Source organism: Varroa destructor, unplaced genomic scaffold (genome assembly GCF_002443255.2).
Source record: "Varroa destructor unplaced genomic scaffold, Vdes_3.0 BEIS01000004.1, whole genome shotgun sequence".
Taxonomy (NCBI): Eukaryota; Metazoa; Arthropoda; class Arachnida; order Mesostigmata; family Varroidae; genus Varroa; species Varroa destructor.
This window is the reverse complement of record NW_019211457.1, coordinates 42,979,109-43,005,218: the sequence shown is the minus strand read 5'-3', so window position 1 is coordinate 43,005,218 and position 26,110 is coordinate 42,979,109. Positions and strand designations below refer to the sequence as shown.

General features: G+C 41.9%; 2 protein-coding genes and 2 long non-coding RNA genes across 11 annotated transcripts in view; 2 read left to right on the top strand and 2 right to left on the bottom strand.

Annotated features, from left to right (window-relative positions):
• IntS6 (integrator complex subunit 6) overlaps window positions 1-3,969 on the bottom strand; it is a 20,021-nt gene extending 16,052 nt beyond the window's left edge. The window contains exons 1-2 of one of the 6 annotated variants that reach the window (XM_086988896.1): window positions 2,770-3,969; window positions 257-2,231 (exon numbers count right to left, since the gene is read on the bottom strand). In XM_086988896.1, the coding sequence (XP_086845022.1) occupies window positions 257-373 (117 nt within the window). In that variant the 5' untranslated portion in view covers window positions 374-2,231; window positions 2,770-3,969. Of the gene's footprint in view, window positions 1-256 lie in introns of all 6 variants that reach the window. The other 5 variants (XM_086988897.1, XM_086988898.1, XM_086988899.1 and 2 more) reach the window with 5 other exon arrangements.
• Window positions 3,970-4,434: 465 nt separating this feature from the next.
• LOC147756240 (uncharacterized) lies at window positions 4,435-20,253 on the top strand. The gene is made up of 4 exons (XR_015327591.1): window positions 4,435-4,824; window positions 13,860-13,941; window positions 16,786-16,923; window positions 20,084-20,253. It is a non-coding gene; the product is annotated as an uncharacterized LOC147756240 (long non-coding RNA).
• The window catches only part of Trim9 (E3 ubiquitin-protein ligase Trim9), a 58,423-nt gene continuing 40,726 nt past the window's right edge, over window positions 8,414-26,110 (bottom strand). The window contains exons 2-7 of one of the 3 annotated variants that reach the window (XM_022801342.2): window positions 25,974-26,069; window positions 12,298-12,531; window positions 11,921-12,074; window positions 11,639-11,653; window positions 11,017-11,162; window positions 8,414-10,469 (exon numbers count right to left, since the gene is read on the bottom strand). In XM_022801342.2, the coding sequence (XP_022657077.1) occupies window positions 9,816-10,469; window positions 11,017-11,162; window positions 11,639-11,653; window positions 11,921-12,074; window positions 12,298-12,531; window positions 25,974-26,069 (1,299 nt within the window). In that variant the 3' untranslated portion in view covers window positions 8,414-9,815. The remainder of the gene's footprint in view (window positions 10,470-11,016; window positions 11,163-11,638; window positions 11,654-11,920; window positions 12,075-12,297; window positions 12,532-25,973; window positions 26,070-26,110) is intronic. The other 2 variants (XM_022801343.2, XM_022801344.2) reach the window with 2 other exon arrangements.
• On the top strand, window positions 21,380-23,525 carry LOC147756239 (uncharacterized). The gene is made up of 2 exons (XR_015327594.1): window positions 21,380-21,849; window positions 22,014-23,525. It is a non-coding gene; the product is annotated as an uncharacterized LOC147756239 (long non-coding RNA).

Below are 26,110 nucleotides of genomic sequence, written 5' to 3'. Positions count from 1 at the left end.
TATGCTTCCATTCTACAAACATTGCCAGCCTATTAAGGTTTAGGTTATAATTGTAAAATGAACGTCAGCAATGGCAGCCTTTGGCATCTGTAGAGATGCATATTCCAAGTGTAGGAAACATAGATGTTGTCATGTGTGTCATGTAACATGATTCGTATAGAATCATCTTTCTAATGTGTGTACCACGCAAACACAGTATCACCGTGTTATAATAATTTTAATTGTTGTATTTGTCGTTAGATGTACTTATACATACCTTAAGAAATCGTTCCACAGCATCTTTGGCAATGTCGAGCACTGATAGGCGCGCGCCCATATAGGTCCGTTGGGTCATGGACGCCGACGTGTCGACGAGAAACACAATAATCGTCATTGTGGTTGATATTTTACACTTTCTAACTTCTTCTTCCTCTTCAACTCACGAGCAAGCACATCGATATTGATAGGCAGATAGATGGTCACTGTTGGTGTGGCAACCGTGGGGTAATTTTTCACAATTCAGTACCGCGCCCCCTGCCTCTCTCTCTTTCCCTCTGGCTCGAAGATATATTACGGTGGTACGCTTTTCCAATTTTTGTTATGAATTATCCTTTAGCCTTGCTTTCGTATCACTATTCGTCGTTGCTACTGGACTCGCACCTTCAGCCACCCCTAATCCCCTACCACTTAAGATGCGATTCCACAAATGCGAAAAACTGGCTACAGGTCGTTAAAAACGGCCACTGTGCCGATGCTCATGTTGATTGGGGGAGGGGGACTTGTGCTACAGGGGCTAACAGGGTCTTTCCCGGATTAACGTCTCTTGACGTCCGCCTCTAGTTTGTCCCAGTTTATCTGGTAGCAGGGTCTCTTCACAGGGAAGGTCAACGCAACGGAAGGCCACCGGCTGCCTCGTTGTCTATCCAGCGGGCAGTTGGCCGGACTGCATTTTTCTCGTTCGAATTAATAAGGAAGTCCCTGTGCCGCCTTCTAAATCTGATGATTCGCTTTTCTCCAATTTGATTTGTCTATTTTTTCCTGCTACCAATACTACGACAACAATGGTTGTTATTATTATTAATATGACTTTTTCATGTTTTGCGAGAACTTTTCGTTGGCGTTCTGTGGCAACTCGAACAGCTTAAAGCAGCGCTCTCTGTAAGGTCCGCTGGTTGACTGGCTTGTTAGCGTTTGTTCGTGGGGAAGTTTAGCGTTTGTTCAGAGAGTTCATCCACGCATTGTCGCGTCGTTGAAGTCAGTCAGCGCGTTAACTCAAATGTCTCCGGCGTCGTCGTTTTGTTGTTTACCTGTCCGTATATTTATATATGGATACTTCTGTTAGTACTGCAACTATGATCTTCTTGCTACGGACGGTGCTCTATCACAGGCTGGCTTATATCTTGTGATATAGTATTTTAGTGTTGCTTAGGTTGTTGCTATTGTTGCTTTGCTGTTTTATTCACTGCAGCAATACTGACCGAGTAGTCGCGCACTCACCAGTTACCAACTAGTGAAGTTCGCCAGTTGGTTAGCCGGACAGTAAACGGCGCGTGGTCAGCAATCCAGGCAGGAGCAACGGTGCTGCTGGTGGTTAATGGAAGCTGCTGCTGGCTGAGCAGCAGCAGCAGCAGCAGTAGCTTAACGGCGTCAACCAACCCAATAACAACACAACTACTCTAACAGCAGTGCTCTGAGTGCAGCAGCACGGGCCCTTCGAAATGGACCGAGACCCGGTCCGAACAAGACTAAAACCCAACGATTCCGCCCGTCGTGGAAGAAGGGATCGTTGTAGCAGCAATAGCAGCAGCGGCAGCAGCAGTAGTACGTATAGCAGCACCACAACGTGTGCTGCCAGCAGCAGAGGCGACACAAGTGGCAAGAACGAACGATCTCGCGCTCGGCGATTCCAGCGCCTGCGGTGACGGCGGCAAAGTGGCTGTGTTCGCGGCGGCCGAGATGGCAGAAGCTCGAACAGAGGTGGCAGTGACGGTGGCGGTGTGGGCGGAATTGGTGGCGGCCCCCAGCGGCAACAGCAGTAGGCAGTGGCTGGCCTCCCGCCAGCGGCTAGCCGAACAACAACAACAGCTACTAGAACAACGCAAGACGTCGTAGTGGCAGGGACACATTGCACCCACTACTCGAAACTCCCTCCGGTGCTGCACACGGGGCGCGGGCCCGTTGGGCACCAACAGCTCTAGTGACAGATAACAGCCACAAACACACGTAGACTAAATACTGGAAGAAAATGAAAACTGGAACAAACAGGCTGACCATCAGACTACGAACCTACAACAGCGGAAAGCGGTAGTACGAACAGCGGTACTACCGTGCTGTAATACAGTGTCACGAGACACTGCGGAGAAAATCGTTACCGAGGCTGCGATAGCGAGCAGAAAAAACGACCCGTTTAAAGAGCAAGGGGTCTGTTTCTCTGTTGTTCCGCTAGAACTGTGTTGTGCATAACAACGGCGACGATAGTGCGGAAAATAATAGCGTATCGCTATCAGTACGGCGAAGAACTCGAATTCTACGGAGGAGAGAGCCTGGCAGAGCGATATTTGATGATGAAAAAGATTGCCAGGTCGGTATTAGCTATTGTGGCTTATTGGTGCTCTAGGGAGTAATAAACACTCCTGGTGAACGCTAGCAGATGTGTACTGTTGCAGTCCCGTTTTACTTCGTCTTGCTTCCTTTTTCGAAATTATTAAACTCTACCGACTTCGTCTTCTACATACTGCCTCACTAGCATATGATTTTTGTTGTATAAATGTAGAAGTCTGTGTTATGTACCTTTTGATATTCAAAAACTGGAGTTGCAGTGCGAATTTTAACGGCTCTCAGTAGTTAAGTTGTAGCCGTGAAATAAAGTTAGGTAGTAGAAAAAGGTGGGCATTCCATTCTTTTACGGTGGTGGCAGCGGTCGCTATACGGCACCGTCACGATAGCACGCACACACACAGATACACACGCAGGCAGGCACTACTGGAGCGACGAACGGATATAGAGATCCACGGGGCATGGGCTGCGAACGACGACGAGCGACGGTCCTATGCGGCCGCTTTGAACACGAACTGCCTCACAAATGCTACTGCTACTATTTAAACGATTACTCACTACGTTCACCAACAGCTGAAACAAAGCCCTCAACCGCGTAATACAGTGCCATCAGCACAGAAGAACTAGCATCGCGATGCGACATCAAGCGATCATAGACACAGACACAACTTAAACACACAAACGCGACTAGTATGTTGCCATTGCTCTCTTTTATCTTTGATGATAAATTTCTCATTTCTTCTGCTCGATATACTAAGTTCCAGGGCCAATCGGGTCCATCGTGGAGAGACCCCAGCTCGCCTGTTTCTGTATGGGGGGTTACTGTCCCTCGACGAACTCGACCGGATTCGATTGCTATCTAGATTTTCTCTTTCATCATATACAGACGCACTCAGTGGCTAATTCGTAACTCGGCCGGTTTTAAGCGGCCGGCCACTACACTTGACTCTCGTCGTTTAAAGCCTATATTGCATTCTGCTTGTTCGACGACTCACATTCATTCGCTTTCATCGTTCTCTAGCGCCTGGCTCGCTAGACGGCTCACAGCCGGACAAACTATAGCATCTTAGGGCGGGCGGCACTCCGCGGGGAAAGTGCCAGCCTTGGCACTCACAAGGAGGTGGTTCCAGCCGCCAACGAACGCTTCTGACAACGGCTCTCGGGGGCTCACGAGGGGCTAAAGAAAGTCGGGGGAACAGTTTCAGTAGATGGCCGAGAAAAACAACCAGCACAGACAAGCACACACACACAAAGAACGCAACGGGGTACAACAGCACAAGCACGGCGGAGTCACGACGGATCACACCACCACTCCCCTCGGGCGCTCAACGTAAACTGCTGCTGCGGGTGCCCGACAAGAGACGAACGAGAAGAGACTTCATTGGACCTTACAGCCAGAGCGGAGAGGGAAGCTGCTTTTAAAGAGAGCGCAGCGGAGCTGAGCTAGTTGGCGAGCGTCGGCTGAACACGCTTCGAATGTGCAATGACTGCTAGTGTTATGGGCTGTCTGTCAATCTGTGCTAGATTTTGCGTTCCGGTAAAACTGGATGTTGGTGTTATAGGCATACGGGCAAATTCACGACCCATGCCGTTCGTCTAAACGATTTCAATACAGGACAGGTGAAGATTATAGCCAGACTTGCAAGTGCTAATGAGAATATTAAGCTGCCTACATATTACAAAGCTGAAACGTTTTCGTAGTTGATTGGCTTTAGAGGGGGGGCAACTCTGCAATATATATCGTTATAATATTATAAATTAAGACTTCGAGGAGAGTGGGGCGACCACGGAATGGGGAAAAGGAATGAATCAAATTGGAAAAATTTTAGTACATCTTGTTAAGCCAGCCCATCGGCGATGCAGGGGGTTTCGTCAGCGGTACAAATAATTGAGAAAGTGATGTATCTAGCGTAATTCGCAAATATTACCCTAGCTCAACTGTGGAACACGTTGAGTGGTTTCGAAATTAAGAGCGGGAAATTTAAATGGATATAAATGGCGGAGCGATCGTCGCGCGCGAAGTGTTGTTAGACGGCGCCTAAATATATGCAGACTGTTACAGCCTAACAAGTTAAACTGAGGAAGGCGTTCTCAAAATATCTCGATGCGATTTTTCCTGCACAGCTACCTTTCTAGCTCTTACGAATTGGTATTGAGCCCAGTATTTTTTGACAGTACATTGCCTGAATTAGTCATAAGCTTCCGCTACTCCGTTCATTGGGACCGTCATCAATGCCGTTCGTAATCGTAACAGATTTAGTGATGATGATTACTGTGACCACGGGCAAGGTGAATGAATGGTTTTTTAATAACTCAATAGGGCGCCTGATCCAATATTTCTTGAGGCCATTTGTGGGCGCCTTAGCTAGAATGTACTGTTATGTTTATTATTTGTGTGGACAACACCATAGCCAACAACAACTTACCAACGCAAGGTCACCTAGAAGAAAATGAGTATAAAGCCTCATTATAAGAGCGGACACCAAATTCAGTACCTTGTAACGTTAGACAGTCAATATGGCAGTTAGGCCAACGAGTAAGATTACACGAAATTTTGAGATGCTAGTTTTCAATCATATCACATTATTTAATAAGAAATGTATTATAACTATGGCTGTGTTTAATTGAGACCTGTGGTATAATAACTGTGCTTGGTGTAGTGGTGGACTCCCCTAAGCCTGCGGATTACGCGATTTGTAGAGTTGTTTCTATTAGCAGATGCTCGTAAAATTGAGCCGTATTTTACTACATTATTTCAGCGTATATTAATAGTGTTTTTTGCTAGTTTCAGTATGATCATTGGTTTTAATCGACTTGTTACGCTGATAGGTATCGCACAATATTATATATTATGATTATTATAAATTTGTTTAACAATTTGATAGGATGGCGAAATTGTTACTGTATTTGAAAAAAGGACTAAATATTAGCAACTATATATAGCTAATATATATGATTTGGGTCAATAACAGAGTTCGTGTTACATGAACAAGCTATCTCTTTTTATGTTGTATTACCCTGACGAAGTTTCCATCTCCAACTCAAGTATCTATGAGTTACAAAATATTCGTTTTCAAAACCCTATGCGCTTCGATATTTCAATTACTGAATTTTTTCGTCTAATTTTATTGGATTCATGCCACCCAGTAGCAGCAATATCCTGCAGGAACATAATCCCAGCTCGCTGAACAGAACGGACAACAAACAAAATTCTACCTATGTTCCGTACTCGCTTCGTCTCGTAGTCATTCCGTCTGTAACACTTTACAGGAGAATAATAAGTTTTTGTTGCTACAAAATCTATATCAACTTATCATCCATAGTACCTCCGAAAATTTCGTTTCTATAACATTATGATAAAACGATTTGGTAATGCCTAAACGGCCGTTTGCTCAAGATGTTTTCCTCTTTCCTTCTCATTATTAATGTTTGTGAAAAATAAGCAAAAGCCTAGAACAAGTATCGCACAAGCGCGTTCTAGTATATTAGGCTAGTAAATGATCCAATTTGGATTTCAAGTCTAGAATTCCCTCAAGCTGCTCAATGCGAATGTTACTGGGGGTAAAGTTTGAGATATAACTCTCGTATTTTTTATTATTTTAGCAACTCCAAAAAAACATTGTTCTGTTTATATTAGAAACAAAATTTATTGCCTTCAATAGAATTTTCTTTTTAACAAAACACACCTTGAAGTTATTGGTTGAATTAGAGTTGTCGCTATTCGTATGCTCGTAGAATAGCTCTTACTGTAAAGAACGAGTTCAGTTATCGATTCGTTAGTCGGCAATCGAACTATTAGCTATTATCTAGTAAAAATAGGCAGTTTATGCATACTTCGCCCTCAAAATTTTCGCAGTTTTTTTTTTTTTTTTAATATTTTACCTTATATTTCCGGTAGATTTTTTTAATAGAATACTCTTAAGACACAGTTTTAAGGCTGAGATGAAAGAGTGCTAATCGCAGGCACATGATCATGTGCTAATCTTATACTAAAAACGCGAAGGAAAAAGGTACTTTAAATATCATAGAGCATGCTTTGGAGTCCAATAATGCTAAGGAATAATACCGAAAAGATGCTAAAAAACCGCTGTAGTGAAGTCTATATGGCTAATTACATCACACTTTTCGTGCTAAGAGCCGTTCCTGTGAAGCAACTCCTAAAGGGTTAAATACTTAAAACGTTGTGTCAACTATAATAACTGTTCCATTTACATTACTACGTCAGTCGATCAGCTTTGCTGATGATGTCTACCTAATAATTTAACAGGTCTTGCCACTATATATGTCCATAAGTCCAGTTCTTCTGTTGGTTCTAGATAAATGATATACTTATGGACTGGTATGATTTAACATCACAACAATTACTGGTCTTCAAAACTTCTGAGCTCGAATTGTTTTGCACGGGCATTTTTGTCCATTTCATTGAACATTCTCCATATTCTCAGCTTTCGTTGACACTTTTGGGTTTGTAGAACTTGTTGCTTTAGACATGGGAAACACAGCTGTTTAGAGGCTTGTTGTTCGTGGTAACGAACCTTTCCATTTTGAACGTTTTACCTGTTTACTATATCGTATAATAAGAAGGGTATTCCTTTTTTTTTTTAGCCTTTCTTATATCGTCCACCATTTTATTGCGTGCGTCTCTTAATTCTTAGCGCATTTGCTTATCACGCGTTACAACCTGTCTATTAGAATCAGGAGTAGTCTATATATCATTAGAAGGATTCATACAAAAAAGGATAGAGTGCCGAGATCTACCTTAGAGTTATTATGCCGAGCCCAAGTCGACAATATCGTAACGAATTGATACGATTTTACATCACAAGATTGCAGTCTGTTCTTTATTTAAAGCAATATCGCTTTCACGAGCTACTAATATATATGTTCTAAATGAGACGGGCTCTTGTTTTTGCCGTTGGCGCACTTGAAAATCATGTTGCAATACTTGTAGTGGATTAAAAAGTCGATCGAAGCTATTCTGATCGAGCATATATTTATTAGATAAATAAACATTTTGATATTGTGTGGGTTTGATATGTGCCTGCCGTCCTCTACACCTACATATACTGTATATCTGTATGGTATAATCTTTAGTTTGTTATATTTTATTATCAACGTTGGGTGCTTTTTCGCTTCTGTGAACGGTGCCTCCAGGCCTGTCAATCACCTTTAAATGAAATGTATATATGTGTACAAGTATTTTGCTGTGTCCGGCGTTTGCTTGCACCGGAGTTTCACATAGATATATAACTCGTTTACGACGTCATGTACTGCCGCTTGTCTATGTCTCATTACCCACATCTGGGTCAGGCGAACACCCCTTTATGATCTATCATCTCTAATCAGCATTGTCCTTCTCCTAGCTTGCGTTTGTGTACGATCACAACGTATGAGCGGGCGTACGATTCCTATAAAAGTGTCAATGGTTCCCGTCTTGAGTTAGAACCCTTTGCTGTCCCCAGTAAAGACAAGCTCTCTGCCAACAATTTTAACGAAATTCAACAGGCAGCTACAAAAACCGTTTGTTCCAATTACCACTAACTGAAAGTAATTTCAATTAAACTTTGGCCATTTATCGGAGCTCAATGTCCAGAAAAACTACTGTCATTTACTGTTATCCATTGACCTCTCGACTCTGATGCTCTGTACTTTCGCCATGGTTGACTACTTTTTTTTGGAAGCAATGTGAAACAAAAGATTTCTCTTTAATTCTATTCTACTCCAGGTAAGATAACGTTTTCTCCTCTAATCGACCTTCGTGGCTTGGATAATTTTCCTAACTGCATATATTCGTTGCTGGATCATTATCAGCGATATTTAATCAATAAAATATGTTTCAAGAAAAAAAACGAAATGGTACTTAAATACGATATCGTAATTAGCATGTATAGCAAATGTAAAATGGTGGGCACGGTTTTATTTATCTTTGTATACAGGCAATATAAACATGAATACACCGGCCAAGCGGCCACACACGACCAAGACACGATGACCACAAAAGTTTCCACAGATAATTACGTTTAACCATAACACTGCCGTATTTGCGGGTGTAGAACCATTTCAGCACTTCATTAATCACTCACGATCACATTTTTTTTCGTTAAAATCACAAATCATGTCAACTTTAGCATAATGCTTTTATAGTATCACTTGTATTTTTACGACACGTCTATCTGTCTTCCAGCTATAACTAATTGATGGCGGTTACAAAATCGGCGGAAAAATTTGTAGTTAGTACAAATCAAATATATGTGTATATATATGTACGTGTCACGTATATGCAAGTTGCATGTGGGACGCATATATATATATATATATATATATACACACACATGCACCCTTTTTTGAGTATAAGATGTAAATATTCCTTTATGCACGATAAATGGTAGCGTTTGGGAAAAAGCTGAATTCGATAGTTTGCATTAACCCCACAGCCTTTTCAAGAGAGAACTAATATGATTTCGTGCAATGTTTTTTTTTGTTAAGTAGAACATGAGAATGGCAGTCATATTTTTTTGTTTGCATCGCTTCTCCTCTCGCCTTGTCCTTGGCATATCAGCGCATCATGTCGTGTGAACGCGTAGCGACCCACTCAGAACTATTCGTTATGACTAGATTGTACAGTTGTGTGAATGATAAACATTAGAAAAGTGGGCTCCATCGTATTTCACCTTGTGGCTTACGCGGGAAGAATAAGACATACAATAGCTATAATGTTGAAGATAGTTGGCATGCTATCGTCTGCATAGAACCCTGGTCATATCATTATTGTGGTTGCCGTCGTCGTTTTAATTAATAACCTCGCACTTCATAGTGTAGATCACACGCTCTATTTCATTGTGCAGAAATCGTCCACCTACACCTCGCTTCCACTAATTGTGCTAGTTGTGTGTTCTTTAATTTAGCCATAGTATGAACATTGTGCTATACAATTGAGCCGCTGATTTTCAGTGGTTTCGCTTTGAAATGTGGTTCCTTCCAGTAAGTTTTACTTATCGGCATTTTTATTTATTTACTAAAAAAAAAAAAACATCAGTAGGCATCAATCGGTCAGTCTAATTGATTCAGAGATACAGGGAGCTCCTGATTCATTGAATCTAGTTTTCAGATAACCCTACTGGCTGCGAATTGTTCGATTCCTGTGCTTAAATAGATTGGCCAACTGATGGCCGGTGTATGCCTGATTTAGCGTAACGCAGAAACTGTGGGCTAGAAGCCTGGCACTCCCTACCATCTTAGCTGGCTGTCTCTAATCAGGACCGTCAGAAAGAGCAACACTCTTAACAGTCTGAAGGCGGATCCAGTCCTGTACGAAGGCTTATCTCAACGAAACGGCTTACGCTAATAGCCGGATAGAGGACGCCGTCGAGATCACGAAATGCCGGTGCACCGCCTTGTAGTGTTCCATTGACGTAGAAGCTTATTGTGCCCTGGTCCATATCGAGAAGGACGCCAATGACATCGTTCTGCCGAATGCCGAGTGGAACCCGTGTGTGGTGGACGTCGTTGTGGAAAAACCACGAACGCTGATGGTCAATATACATTGAGAAGCCATTTTCGTCTTTGCCAAGCATAACATCACGGGCGGCATGGTATCGTGCCACCCCACAGACGACATCCGAGGTGCAGCCCTCGTATCGGGTCAGGGTCAGCTCCCAGTAGTGGACGCCCGATGAGAAGCCGAGGTTTCCAAGCACAAGTCGATGATCGAACGCGTCGGCCGTAACCACGAGTCGATTCTCACTGGCCAAAATGTCTGGATGGGCGGTGGACGCGTCCAGTACGAAACTAGCCACTGAATGGGTCTCGAGTGAGACGACCTGCGAGTAGCCAGATGCTCCGTGTCCATTGAGAGCCTTCACGCGAACGTTGTATAGGGTGTTGAAATGTAGACCGTCAATCGTGCAGATGTTGTCCTGCCCACAGTAGACCTCCTGGAGAAGTGGAATAAATATTGGTTAAATTGTATCAGGGATGTGGCAAAGTTGACATTATTTTGTTGCTTGATGATACAAAAATGAATGATGACAGTAAATGTAGTACGAAATAGTTATAAGATATTCCACATCGACAATTGTGGAGCCAACCGACGCTAAACGCATCAGTTCTGTATTACTAGAAATGAAGGTTCTAGTTATTTCGTTATTAATTAACAATTAATTGCACATAATTATTGTTTTTCATTTGCATACTGTTCGCTAACAGAGTACAGGCATGAATGCTTCAGATTATTTTACAAATACAAAAATAAGACTCTGTACAGGAGTCTTCAGTCCCTAGAATGTTTGAGGCAACATATTTACAAAGTTGATGCCTTCTGATAGAAGTCAGCCACGCGACGTTAATGTGCAGAGTGACGTAAATGGACGTGGGGCCTCAAACCGACACAGAACGTCAACTAGAATGATCGCTAGAATACACATTGGATGTCTGACAATATTGGCTTGGCATGTACATTATTCAGAGAAAGGTAACACTTACCCGGAAAACTGTTGCGTTGTCATGATCGGTTATCTCAAGTACGAACGCGTCCACAAAACTCTGGTCAATGGCTGACCTCCACGAGACTGTCATCGAGTTGTTGACAACCCCGCATTCGTCGACCATTATTATGGGAATGCCAGGCGCTACAAAATCGAGCAGCATAAAGACTATTAATAAACAAATGTCGTACTCAATCAATCGGGGAAAGTCGGACATTGGGGTCGATGGAGAGAAACGCCACGTACGAACTACAAAGGCATTGCTTACAATAAAAGCTTACATACAATGAGTTAGTTTTAAAATGCAGAATCCACATCGTTATAGCACTATATACAATAATGTATTAAATTTGTTTGTAGAGGAGACTATACGATCAGGAAAGACAGTACGACACACAGGTACGTTCGGGTTGAGGCCTCTATTCGCTATCGAACGGGCCACAGCAGCATATCGATCAGTAGTCGATTTATGTAAAACATACATTTGTGTTTCTGTATTGAAAAACTCTTGTGCTAAGCCATAAAGAGTGATGAGACAATAATACTGTTTCCAAGTAGGCGCTATCATAGGGATAAATACAACAATGAAAATTTTGTGCAACCGACAGCCATATACCAACCTGAATCCGTATCCTCTGCAGTGAGCATGTAAGAATAGATGAAGACCAAGTCGTAAATCTATGCGCTCACTTGTATGAGATTTATTTTGACAGCGGTACACGCAGATATCGTTATATCTCATTGTTTAACATTGACGCCAAACTAAACTTTTTCGTTTAAGTTGTCAAAGTGATAATATCATACTGAAAATGTATTAAAAATATCAACTACAGTTCAATTCTCTGGGTACGAATAGAAAGACACTGATTTATCTAAAACGAGCTGAATGTAGATGTCCTTACGTTTGTTTTTGGTAAAATCTAGCATGCGAATCTGATCGTGAGCGGCCTGATAGTCGATTTCGAAGTCGAAGTTATTCATCGCTGAGGTTTGGCGATGTTCCTTGTTCCACTCCTGCTTACAGTTCTTCACCCGATTGATGAGAAGTCCTCCAATCTGGCATGATTGGAATGAATTCAATGGATTAACTAATGTTTTCTATTGACTGAAGTCTAGAGAATCCTGACCCAAGTAGTGACTTGCTATTGTAAATGTATATTAGTGCTCTAAACATAATATACTCATTACCAAAGAACATATAAAATTGTTGAAGCAAACATTGTGAGCCCCAACTCTTGACTCATCTAGGCATGGCAAAAACAAGGGCCAAAATGTTCACCTGCAAAAACACCGTTGGTTCTGGTTCCTTGAGAGCTTCAATGCAGAGTTGTAGAAGTGAGGTAGTTCCTTGAAGTCCCCGGCTGCACTGAGTGACCTTGTCGCATATCTTCGCCAATCTGTTATCTCTTTCGAGGCGAGCTACCGAGATAAGTTCGTCCCGGCGTCTTTGTATAGCTTCGATAAGGGTAGCGCACTGCGAGCGGATCGATTCTTCGAGTGTCGCACAGTTTTCCTGTGAAGCATCAAAGATTATTGAAGGTGGCGAAAGATAAGTCAGCATGATTGCATGAATTTTTCTCTACATTCTCCATAAAATAAGTTGTTGCAGAGCATGCAACTGCTTGTAAAAAATAATGAAACTTTGTCAATTAGTTCAAATATCTGCTGTAATTTTTATTAAAGATGGCAGTAGTCAAGTTCATACGTTCTGTATAAAGACGTCGCAAACATTTTTACAACAAATTCAATAAAAACGTACGGCTGCACGTAAATATTGAAAAGATGCGTCAGTTAGCTGCTTCTCCGCGGTCTCAATTTATGTAAGTGTGAAGTATGTATAAAATGTCCTCTAGCGCAGCTTTCAACGAAAAACTGAAGAACTGGTTGGGGCGTATCTGAGCCACGACTGATGTAGAGTAATGCTTTTCCGCGGTTACTAACATTCCTTTCTGATTTGTGGGCCAAAATGCCCGAGGACGAAATAACCTGGACTGCTAGCGCTGGAGTCAGTATCAGCAAACGTGGCCCAACGCGATCCCACACGACTTTCTACAGAGCTAACTAAATAAAGCTTGTCTCTAACGCTGCCTCCATCACTGGATCGTAAGAATTCGTTTGCCTACGCCCATATCACTCCCATCTTTTCCAAGCAATTACATTTCTTTTATAAGACTGCTGACTTGGTCCGAGTTCGTTGTCTTTTTTGCCAAATTCACCGGCAAAGTTTTAGAAGGTCTTCAGTGAAAAGAGGGGGCAACGTACGTTCCAGCTGAAATGTGTTCCGCAACGTTCGGGCTCACAAAGGAGGGCGCAGAGAAAAAAAAATCTATCACGCCCTCCTGCCCCGAAGGCACTCGCAAAAAGAACAACCGCCTTTTTGTGAGTTTCGTATATTTTGCTCGCCCTTAACGAGAAGGACAGAAAACCCGCTTTCGCCTCCGTTCGAGAGCCAATAGGGCTCGGGAAGATTCCAGGAAAGGTGACACCTGTTTATCCCTTTATTTCCCGATCTAAGTTCAATGCGAACTGCATTGCCTTCAAGGAGTTTATGATATCTAGAAAACGGTACAAGCATGACTACCTAATCAGAGCTATTTGTGGTCTTTTTAAATGCATCCAAACCAAAGTTTATAGCGTTTCCTAAATATTCGATAATAGCAGTCTGCGTATGAAATCAGATTCTCTACTAGTCACCTGAATTAGCGACCTAAGAGAATTGATGGTTGTCAAAGCGGTCAGTCTAGTATATTATGAGTAGATTTTATTAAGATATTATGGTCTGCCGTTTTGCTACAAAAGTTTTTATAGTACTAACTGATACTTTGTACTTTTTTCGTTCAGTTCCTAGGCGGCTTCTGAGCGTCATAACTTCCTTTCAGCCCCAACACCCCTCAAGTATTCAGAAAAATGCACAAGACGACGAGTAAGTAGTTGACCCCATCATTTACTATGAATACACAATAGGTTATGTTGAATAGCTAACGCATTGGACTTTGAAGAAAGAAGTTGCAGGTAACTAGGCTATTGGAGACGGTGTCTGTTTTTCCAGAGCGAAATAAAAATACACCGCAAATTACCCTGTCGCTAAGACGAAGGTTTATTGTAAGCTGCTGCCTGCCTTTTCGTCTTGTTACATGAGTTACATTACAATCAAGCACCATTTCGTGTGACATCATTTTTTAATGGTTTTTTTTTTTTTTTTAAATATAACAGTAGTAGACTGCACGCAATGTGTTGCTCATGCAAGATATAACTTTCACGAGTTTTCTACTACGTCTCGTCTCTATTATCTTCGCATATGGTTTCCGGCTTAATTTGACATTACCAAAATGAAATATTTTCTGACATTGCCTGCGTCTCACTAACATAAAGAGATCAGAAGTGCAAATACGCTGAATGTTAGATATCTCTATTTCATTAGTATAAGTCAGTTAGTGCATAGGAAAATATGCTATTCAACTGCTTAGCAAGAAGGTTCCTTATGAAGCACGCAATGGTGAAACATGTTTGATGCAAAAGCTACTTGCCATGATCTACCCAACTGAATAACAAGATAAGGCTCCACCCCAAACCATACCCTGACACGAGTGATCGAAAGGTGCCTTGTCGTATGGCCTATATTGACCGAAGTTCTATATCGTCCACCTCTTCATCTACTTCGTCCGTGCCTGCAATTCCGACAACGATAGAATTTTACGATTGCCCTGCAACTGTCCTGTGCATATTAATTTGTTGTTAGGTTCCTCCCAGGCTTTTTCCTAAGGTGGGCAGTTTTACGGTGCACCCGTCCTATCAGCATTTGGTTTCTTTTGGCCTTGTTGCCTGTGCAATAGAAGCCTTCCGTTTTCTTTAACTTATTCTCTGAATCACGAGTTTTTTTTCAACTACTGCCCGTACGAATTGCTGCTAGTTACTTTTACGTACGACGAAACTGTTTTCTACTAGCGCTTAGATTTGGAAGGTAGTAAACGATCAAGGTTTATAAACAATGTCCGCGTTAAGAATTAGGATGAGCGTTTTGAACCTGTTCAGAATAACCTTTAAATCAAACATCGTTTGTGGAGCATTTTTGGGCTCTTTTTTTTATAAACCCAATTATCTTTTCAGAAAAAAAAGCAACATTAAGCTTGTTTTTTATTTAATTAGAACAAATCTTTTCGTTGTCAACACAGCTTGCTTACATTAAATCGGTGTGGTACTGTCGGCTGCTGCTGCTCTCAGTTACATTAGTAGATTCAAAAACATAATCATTTTTATTACACGTAAAATAAGTTTTAAAAAAATCGAGACGTATCCTTATTTGTATTTAGCATAAATCTTTGGTTCAACCTTTCCATTATCAGATATAAAGATACTAACTCCATCCTAAGTAGTAATTACGATCATTTTAGAAATTTAGATTGACCTATCTTGTCGGATTCGAAGCGGCCTTGGCCGACGCCTGAAAAATATTCGTAGTTCCAGTAGGCCGGGCTGATGTCTAGCCGCCGTACGTAACTGAATCGGTCTACGACCTTTTATTGGATTGTCCAGATTTACTTGAAAGCTTAGTTGCCGATAGTCAGGATACTCTATAGGACAACACAACTATCCTTGCGGGTTAGAAGTTAAAACTTGTCCTAAGCCTCGCCAACATGGGTAGGCTGAAAAAAAATTGTAAATTTCAAATGTTTGTGTCGGTCTAACTAACGGGCTGGTCGATCATGCTGGAACCAGTTTAGAAGCAAGTTAGAGTTAACAAACAGCTAATGCACCTATCTATTTGTAAAATGACTATTGATCTCGTAGCACGTGCCGCACTGGTGATTGGCAAACATAGCCAAATTGTTATGGAGTCTGAAAATGCTTCTCCGTGGCGTCTGCTAAACCTAATATTGAGCTGGCGATAAGATTCGTTTACACAAAATTGCCATCTCAGGCTATATAACGATATAATAACACATGAATGCTTCAATTTTCACGTGCTGCGCCGCCGTCTAGCATTACTTCAGGCGATTGACACTTCACGGTTTCCTTCACTTGCCTTTGTAGCGATAGATGGACTGATTATATTCATCGGACACTTTGGGTTTGTTTATATTTACCTCAATGATGCACAGAATGTTTATTCACTAGGTTACCTTGAGGGCGACGAGGCTTATCGAAAGAGTCATAACAATATAAACTGCCGGTTAATTTATTTTTTTAAAAAAAATATATTTTATAAATTCAGTTTTTGACCGCTATTTGCGTTCCTATGACCTACGAGGATGATATACTAACGTCCGCCGAATTCTTTACATACTTCGCGAGTCCTTGAAGTACTGAGTACTACATTCTTTTCAAGTCTCAAAAACGGTTTCCAGTTTCATTAAAGATTGCTAATATATTTAACGGATTTGCTTACAGCATGTCAGCACATATATCGCCGGTGCTTTCTGGTAAACTAAAAGAGTTAGTAACTCGTACTTAAGCCTTCGTCTAAAATACGGATCTGTTAGAGTCTTTTTTAGCTCAACCGGTAGATCAGTATTCGTCGTTATGGAATATTCGGAATTATGTCAACCACAGCCAATTTCTGAAACTACATGATACTCTCAGTTGGGTTTAAATGTTCCCTGAAATCGAACTCTTGTCTGCCGGAAGCGATGTACCGGAGCAAATATTTTTGTACTTATTTTATGCAATGACATGAGCAAGGAGAAATGCAAGCCAACGCGTCAGGTGTCACTAGAGTGTAACGTTTCTACTATAGGCGTTACGGTTCTCCGGATTTTTTTTTCAACAGTGAGCTCTCCTATCGTTTAATGCTGGCCTAAAGCCGATTTGATCCACGCGTATTTCTCCGACGTCCGCAGATGAGCGGCTCGAACTGTAAACGACGCCCCAGCGTCGGCCGAGGGACAACACTAAACTGAGACGACAGGTAAATCTAGTTTTACGCAAACCACAACATTCGCGCGAAGCTAACAAAGAATTGAGCTAGTTTGATGTCTTTATCTGGAGAATCCAAAACTTCTTTTTCTAGAAACTTCTTTTCTACATGAATAATGATTATTCAAATATTTCAGTTCGGTTGCCCCTAAGAAGACAGTATTGGTCTATTAAAAACACCGCGATATGCTGAACGAAGTTTGACCGGTGTTATAGATATAGAAATAATAACCAAGGGCCTTCGACGTGTTAAACCTGTTTTTGCTCGCGTTAGTTCTATCTGAATCGAGCGGATACGCTTTCAACTCCGCCAGGGCTAAAAATAGGTCTGATGCGGGAACATGGTTAAAAAGGTGCACATTTCAATGGCCGTACCTTACTTTGGCGTAATATTTTTCTACTTGGTCATCAGTAGATGTTTTAGAGGAAACAACATTCACTTATTACCGTAAATCGCAAACGAAATATATTCGTAATAAAATAGAAGTTCAAAGGAAAGGTACCAATTAATAACTGATTAAATACATCAAGTGTTTATCTAATACAAGTAACACAATATTACGCTCTAATGAAAAGAAAATTACAAGAAAGACGGTTTTGTCCAACGTTATGTAATTTAGCGGTTCTTATTCACAAGCCTTTTTTTTATTTATTCGAACTGTGTTCCGCAAATCGCTCTTTAGGTTTAACTGACATGTCTTGATTCACAATACAGATCCGCATTAAAACTTTATAGACACTATAGAAACTTGCACATTATCTATATGCCTCTCTACCACAACTCATGCACAGTTCCCCTCCTGCAATATGGCTTTCCAGACGTTAGCTCACATCAAGGTGCAGTAAAGATCGACTCTATTTCCGCCAGGTCATTATATCGAAAGTGCAAGCTATGACAGCCTACAGTCATTCAACATAGAGCCGCAACTCCCATCACCCTACAAACCTCATGCCTCTGTCTAATATTACAAATATGTTATCGTTATCACGCTGTTCGTAGCAGTTGACCTAACTAATGTCCTTCTATTAAGGACATTAGTCTATTAAGGACGCCTAAGGTCAACTAAAAATATCGTGCTCAAATTGTTTAAAAGCTTAGTGCATCGACCTTGCTTCTTAAATGCTTACTTCATCTGTTTAAAACAGCCTGGTCAGGTATCAAGCGACACTCTCCTAAGCTGCGTATTCGCCTACTAAACCTATGGTAGTCTAGATTCAGATTTGGGTGTGGGAACCCTTTGTTCCGTGGCGGGGGGAACGAGCCGCCTGAAGCAATTCGTCACAGCGTAAGTATGAGACGTAAAGCCCGAAACATCTTACCTTTTTTTTGTACTTAAATCAAGTAAGTTACAGGAAATCATCACTTAGGTGTTGACTGCCTTATATGCTTTATATTTAGCCGAAATTGTGACTTCCATTGAAGAAATACGTTTCGGCAAAAATTGAACTTCCAGGCCCGCACTGAGACGGCCACAGGCCTGCAGCCCGTACTAATACACATCACCTTTATCTAACATAGCAATGCAATTTGTCTTTTACTAACAATAATCATTTAAACCGTCAAACAGTGATGATTTTTCCCCAGTCACTGAACGGCAAGTGTTTCTCACACCTGTCGGTAGCAGAAATTTTGATCGGCCGTCATAGCTATCCATGTTTGTGTGTATGTATGTGTAGAAATGTGGCGTTTTCGAGTCAACCGTTTCCATGTCCACTTGGCCATTCGGCTAAGCAATATAGTCGTGCTAGGACTGTTTCGCCAGGATGTTTCCGTATCGATTCTGTCACATCCACTCTCGTTTGCACCCTTTCACTGCGAACCGAACGATTCAACTCAGAGCGACCAGCTGGCCCGTTTATTGTCGGGCTCAGTCATCTAGAAGAAGAGTGCCTCAAAGAAGATGGCTTACTTTTCATCGAGTGGCAGCCATAGCATGAGATGGCCCTTTCATGCGACGCAAACTCGTGTACACGCCAAACGCCATTGAACCACTTGCCTATTTGGTCAGCCACCAGCTGCAGTAGCCGCCCAACAGACTACGGGTATCAGGCAGCCCACGGTAGGGTTAAAAGCTTACGCGCTTCACTCTTAAGCATTGACCCAGTGAAACTATCGAGCAAATCGGAAGGAAAAACTAGAACGGAAGGAAGAAAAACGGAAGGAAAAAATAAGGGAAGGTAAAGGTACGAGAAGATGCACAGAAGATGGTCGACGCGGGGCAACTCTAACGGCTGAGCTTTTGAAGCATCGAACAGCTGAACGTAGCTGCTAGTTTGCTCCCGCCAAAGCTCCGAAGTTACTTTTTGAAGACATGTGCCACCATTATCACGATGACCATCAATACTAAACGGTTCAAACAAACCAATAAGTAAACCTAGCATCGCCAAACACCAAGCACTCAGCCACAAAGAAGTGGCCATACATACGTGTTTGTATATTCTGGGACGAAAGAGGCAGGAGCGAGTAAGCTAGCCCGTTCTTACTTTAAAAATAGAGGATGTTCCATGTTATGGATATTGCAATATCATTTCATATATTCTTGCTATTCGCTCGTTGGCAGTTTGAATAGCAATAGCAGACGGCAATGGTATTAGGCTAGTGCGCCATTTGAAGGAGTTATTATTATGATGTTTCAAATTGATTTGTTGTTGTTAATCGAAATAATGTAAATATTGAATACAAACAATTTCTAGATGTTAAGATTATGTATTAAACAGAGGTATACACACAGATCCGTTGGCAGCGGCTGAATGGGTCGAAAGATCCAACGCACTATTCTACTATGGATAAAAATGATCCTGCAAGAGATGGACGAGTTGTTTCATGTTAATTAGCCATCTTTGTCGAATTATTGGCTCATAGAGAAGAGTTATTATATAGTGCGAACATCGGGTAATGTAAGTTTTTACTGCCGGACAGGTCTTACATTACATACAGGCAAGCGAATTAGGTAAGATGTAGAGACGGTACAAAAAAAGTATAAATAATCATTTACAATGGCACCGGCCTGGTTAGCACATTTAAGCGTGAAAGGGGCTAACATTAGCAGCACAGAGTGTTTACTTAATTACGATATAGATTTGAAATGATTCCATGCACAAGATTGCCAACAGTCTAGATTAGTAATGGGTCATTCTTGCTTGCTTTTTAGGAGGTTCCAAAGTACTTCTACTAACTAGACTTCGGCTGGGCCAAAGACAAGCATTCGTTAATTGTCTATTGCAGTACGTGAATACTCACCCAGGCAACGAACATTTTAATTACTAACTGACCCTTGTCACCCTAGGCATATAATAAAGCACAACCGTATAATCAAGAGCACATACTTCTCCTTTTTTCACCCAAAAGGCCATTGCCCTTAAAACAAACCTTTCGTACCTCTACTGACTTTGATTCCACACGTTTACCATGTTGCGTGTGAGGTAAACTCCCATCCACAAGTGGTTCTTGCGCTAGGCAACTTGTCTGGGTCTAAGCTACGCCATTGTGGAATACCGTGGCTTGATAATGTACTTTTGAGAATATCTGTAATTGTAGTCCCAGTGGCGAAGCCGGCCCCAGATTAACTGGGTTATGACTAGTGATAACTTCGTTGGAACCGGTGCCTTCACGCCACTTGACAATGGTCTGAAGTTCGTGAGTTCTAAATATTGGCCGTTATGGTCCCTTGACCGATTAACGCAGTAAACGCACCCAACAGCAGCTGTACGTATAGGCAAAAACCCAGCTGACAGCAAAGGCAAACAGGTAGGAAACCGGTCCGCGTCCCTTCATAGCAAGCAACCAAAGCATGTAAGAGCTGCGTGCATGAACATACGTAAGGGAAATGACCGTCGAACTCAACAAACGCGTCGATGCTGCACATTCTCCGATGCGATTTTCTCAAAAACAGGACGCAGGACGCAAGCCTACGAAGTACCACGGATAAGTGTGTTGCGAAGGCTGTCGCCCAACGGAAAGGTCCCAAGGCACCACTCGATAAGGAGCCAAGTGGAAGAGGGCATGCACATGTATGTCTACGGGGATTTTGGTATTTATAGTACTGGCCGACCAGCCATTTGCTAAGCCTGATTTCTCTACCTTAGACACTTGGGAGGCACCTTATGTGTTGACAAGAAAAAGTCACATTGCTTAGGGAACACCCAACTCAAGAAGAATTCATAGTCAGGTTGCCCCCCGAAACAAACACCTTCACTTATTTAAATGGTATTATTTGATTAACAATGAGACGAGTGCACAGGACGGAGGATTCGATGCTCGTAACAGAGGATTAGCTCGTAGTTAGTTGATTGCCAGTTTACTATGACATCTAGTTTGCGTCAGCTCTTTTCGTATGAATAAAAAATGTGCTTATTAACATTACACTGTTGAATGAAGAGCACCGCTACTGCTTCCTGCACTGTATTAAGTAACTAAAATACACAGAATATCTCCGAAAAAAATACCATCGAAGGTTGGGAAAATTTATCGATATATGTGGTAATTAAAGATATGTGAAAATATCATTAAATCGGGATAAGCGCACAATGTTATCATAACATATGCATCAGTGTAAGGTCCAGTAAGTTTCTCAACTTTGTCATTTATATAGACAAATCTGAAAAACACAATAAGTACAGTCACTCTTAAGCTGAAAAGACGTACGTTGAATTGGGTTAGGAACGTGTTCTTCTGTCACGGTACCTTATAATAGGCAAATACCTTTGTGTGTCTAAGTGGAGCTCCCATATATCCTAAAATACGTCGAGGGGTAGATCGAGCTTACGGCATTGTCTACGCTGTATTCTCTTAGCTTATTCTTGGCCGGGCACAGTCTACACATATCGTTCATCGGCATGATACATGCTAGTCGAAGTAGTCTCCTAAACCTGAAAGTACGTGTTTAAAGAACCTGCGTCTTCATTCTATATGCCTACGGTAAGCGTTACGGTGTCAATTCTTACCTTAATATAGTTCCTTTGTTTTTTGCAACTGCAAGCACTTATCACATTCTACGCTTTTCACTGAGGTTAATTGATCTCAATGTCTATTCCTTCCGGCACGTTCATCCAACTAATTGTCTCACTTCGTTTCCGTTACAGAAGGATCCGGCAAACGGTATGATAAAAGGAAGTTACCTCTACCGGGTTTCCTATCTGCCCTAGACCCAAACTTATCTGACTAGCTGGTTGCCTTCAAGGATGGAAAATTTTTGTTATGTCGCGTTGCTTTATCCTGAGGTACATGGCTGGTTAGGCGGCGACGGCCTGTCCAAACAAAGTTACTACCCTCTGCACGAAATGGCTTCACCGCCGTCAGCTGAGTCCCACTGTAGGCGCTTCTTTTATACAAGTTTGATGCATGCCTGCGTCAAGACCCGTCGAGGTGAGACGATGTGTGCGTTAAATGGGGGTATTCATGTAAGGCGTGTTGTGACGAACATAATAACGTTCTTGCTCTTTATGCATGATGACGTCACTGCTATCATTTCGTCAAACCAGTAGCGTAGCTTCTGCCTCTTGCGTATCTCTCGGCTGCCACTTCCCCCCCCTGAGTACCAGAACAGCCTGAAACAGCACCAACGGAGGTCTTGGTAGCTGTTGTGATCGTGGTCGCAGTGAACAACCATTCTGACCAGTCGGTTAGCAGAAGCAGAGAAGCAGTGAACCAGCTAAATAGCTGGTCTTGGACAGTTTCGCCATGCGTATGGAAACGATGCCCTGACCGGTGAGCAAAAGTTTAGGTTACCGGCCCCTTACCAGTGGCCACTGATCATAATGCATGTAATATCCCTTCCTGCCTTTTGCCTCTTTTTCACGGGCTCATGCTACCTTCTGAGCTCGACCGTCTATCTCCCGTTGATGAGACGAGCAGAGAAGTCGGGAGCGCCCAGGGCGGTCGGGCAAGCCGTCTGTTGGTTCGTCGGTCACTGAATTCTGAGCTATCGCAGGTGAACCCTTCACGTCATCAGGGCAAGCTAGGGCAAAATTCCCAGGATGGCAAAATGGTAGAGAAAGCAGCGGAAACCGAATGGGATGGTGCTATGTCTGTGGGTCGTTGAGCTGGTAGCTACCACGACAACCATGTGAGACGCATTTTATGCATACCTAGAAGTCAACTTGGTTGAGGCTACGAAGTTGAGCTCTTGCTCATCGTAGATTCAAAGATCCTAAATCCAAATGGTAAAAAGGGTAACTGATTTAATCTGACCACTGGGAGTTGGATCTTTAAAGTTACAACCTTGAACTGTTACTGAGTTTCAGTAGAGTAGTAAACAATTATAGATAATATTTGTAGTATCTGTTTGATAGAAAATAGCTTTGAAAGTCGGTGATGCGATCACTTATTTCTAATAACCTCCACAATAGGGTATCATCAGCCTATGCTAGTCTGGTGGCCACAACAGCAGAATAATACTATGAATTGATAATGTCTTAATAAGGAATTTGCATAGTTTATTTCACAATGAATATCTGCATCTAATCTGTTAACTAAAAATCTTTTAAACCATTTCAAATTTCATTCGTACTTTGCTTGTATTTATATAGCCAATAAAGACGAGTATAACAACTCGTTGCACTGCTACCAGCCACTGATCATAGTGCATGTAACGACTCCTTTTTGTTTACTTTATTGCATACGTAACTACAACCTAAGCGCCCAAAAGTGGGCACAATAAAGTGATCAAATATTTTAGCCATTCAACCCAACCACGTAAACTGGAACCCAAGCCTAGAAACCGTGCAACTTACCAAAATCATTAAACATGCTTTCAGTGCGGTTGCTCGGCCATGTCACAACTGCGAGCATTTCATGGTGAGCTGCGAGGCTAGTCTATTGATCCCCTATTTTACAGTTTAATTACTGTCTATTCTCAGCCACAGGCGAGCAGCTAACGCACGTATAAGCAAGTTGCCTCTTTCGCACACGAGGTACGTGCGAACATCGGAGGGCAAAATGATCTTATATCACCATACGTGCGGAACGAGGAGAGCAAGACCCACCAGCACCCCTGGCTTCTAATAGTAGAAACTAGCCGATCCATTAGCGATAAATGTTCAAGGGGGTCAGTCTACAATGTTCCTCCATTGCATTTACATTACGCCTCTGGTATGCACAGAACATGACGAATAGTTGATCCTAGAATCATGGCCTTTTTCCGATACCCTTTATCCAGTATTCATTCACACACCATCTGTGTGGTGGCTTGGGGTTCCCTACCTGCCCTAATGTTCCTATTATTTCTTCGTGGGGCCACGAAGGCCATAGTCAGGCGCATTATGGGTCCTCATGAAAAACACTTTTAGAACGACAGGTACATCTTTGCATCCAATTCCAACGATTTTGACTGGGATATCGTGTACGCTATCCATGGTGCTAGCTTTCGTAGGCATTTAAACTGATTTCCCGCAACAGAATTTCTCCATTATTAGTTCGTTATCCAATACAGGTTGTGCGATAGTTATTAAATATGTCCGTAAGCCTTGTTAAAGACGCACGATTGGCAATTTGTTTAATGAAATATAGCTGTTACGGACTGCAGAACTACTGCTTTGAATATTAACCTGTCAGTATACAATGCAAATACCGTTTACCAAATAAGGAATCATAAAAGGGAGCGTAACACTAACAAATGGAACCATACTTGCCTGGATTGTTTCAACGTATAAGGGTCTGGTCAGATCAGCGCGTCCTGGCAGAATTACGAAAATCTGTGAGCAAGCTAAGTAAAGAAATACCTGCTATCGTAAGTCCCTCAGAGTTTTCATTCCGCAACTGCGCGCTGGTTAAAAGGTCTAGCGAATAGGAATCCGCTCTTTCACACAAAAGGAAGGTTCCGAAACTACAATCTCGACTTTACTACACGGAGTACTTGTACAAAGCAGGTACATGCAAATGGCCATTATAAAACAGAAACATATTTGTTATAAAAAATCTTAATTTTGACAGGACGGTGATTTTGGTTGACTACATTCACGTCAGTCAAACAGACAACTGAGTTGAACCGATAGCGATGCAAAAAGCGTAAAAAAACGTCTCCGAAATTTCACTTCCTTTGAAACGTAAATTTCCATTAAAAAATTAATTTATTCCGGTGCCCCTTTCATAAAGAAGGCGAACAAGTGAAACACATAAAGTTGGGCCATCCATGAAGTCGAATCTGCGAGGATCAAAGCTCATTTTCCTCTTCTGTGCAAAAACGTCCCCCAAGTGATCGGTTTCATCGACTTGGTGCTAAATGCTTAAATTTCTTTGGTGCAACAACCTAGTCTGCGTCTAATATACGTGCTTGATGAGGGCGTATGTTCTCGATCATCAAGGCGCCTGTTCTCCTTGACGGCCAACAGCACGATGTGTTGTTAGCACCGTTAATTACCGGATATTGACGAGCCAGTCGGCTCGACACTGGAATGGTTTGTGTCAGGTCTTGCTGGCAAGAGTTGTTGAAACTATGAGGAGAACTCAATCGTTAAACAGCGTTAGATCGCAGGCGAGAAGTGTAGCAAGTTGACTGACGGTCGATTTGCCTACCCGCATGATCTATCACGGCCTGCCAAAGCAATACGAAGAAGTGCTTTTGTTGAAACTGGCCCGTTTTTTTTATCCTAGCAATCTAATTGTCGTTGTCACACTGTTACTAATCGGATCGTGTCGGAAGTCGCTGAACAAACAATGCTACCCACAACATGGCTAGTACCAATTCAAGTCATATATATAAACGGTCCAATGATATCAGTACGCATAGGCGAGACATACTACACAATTATTAAAAGACTATCTTTATTTACAAAGAAATAGAATCGATGGTCTTTTAGGCGCTGCTCTATGAAAACTCTCGCTTAATTTAAGAATGATTAATCGTAGAGTATGATAATATTTTTGAAACAGTAGACTTTCAACATAAACAGTGGGCTATATAGAATACATACGACCGATTCCATATATATCTCATTTCAGATTTCCTCTGAAAGGTCATTTGGCTCTTAAAAATCTTCACGGCAACAGCCAACGGGGCAGAGTTGAGTTCTGTGCGAGTTTTCCACTTGTGGAATTATACTTACATTGATCTTAGCTGACATTCCTTTAAGATTAGCTATAAGTTGATTTGCGCCTTTAGCTTTTTCCGAAAGCGATTGCAACGACTGGCTCAGCTGAGTCTGCAATTGAATTGACGAAAAACCAAGAAAAAAAACAAGAT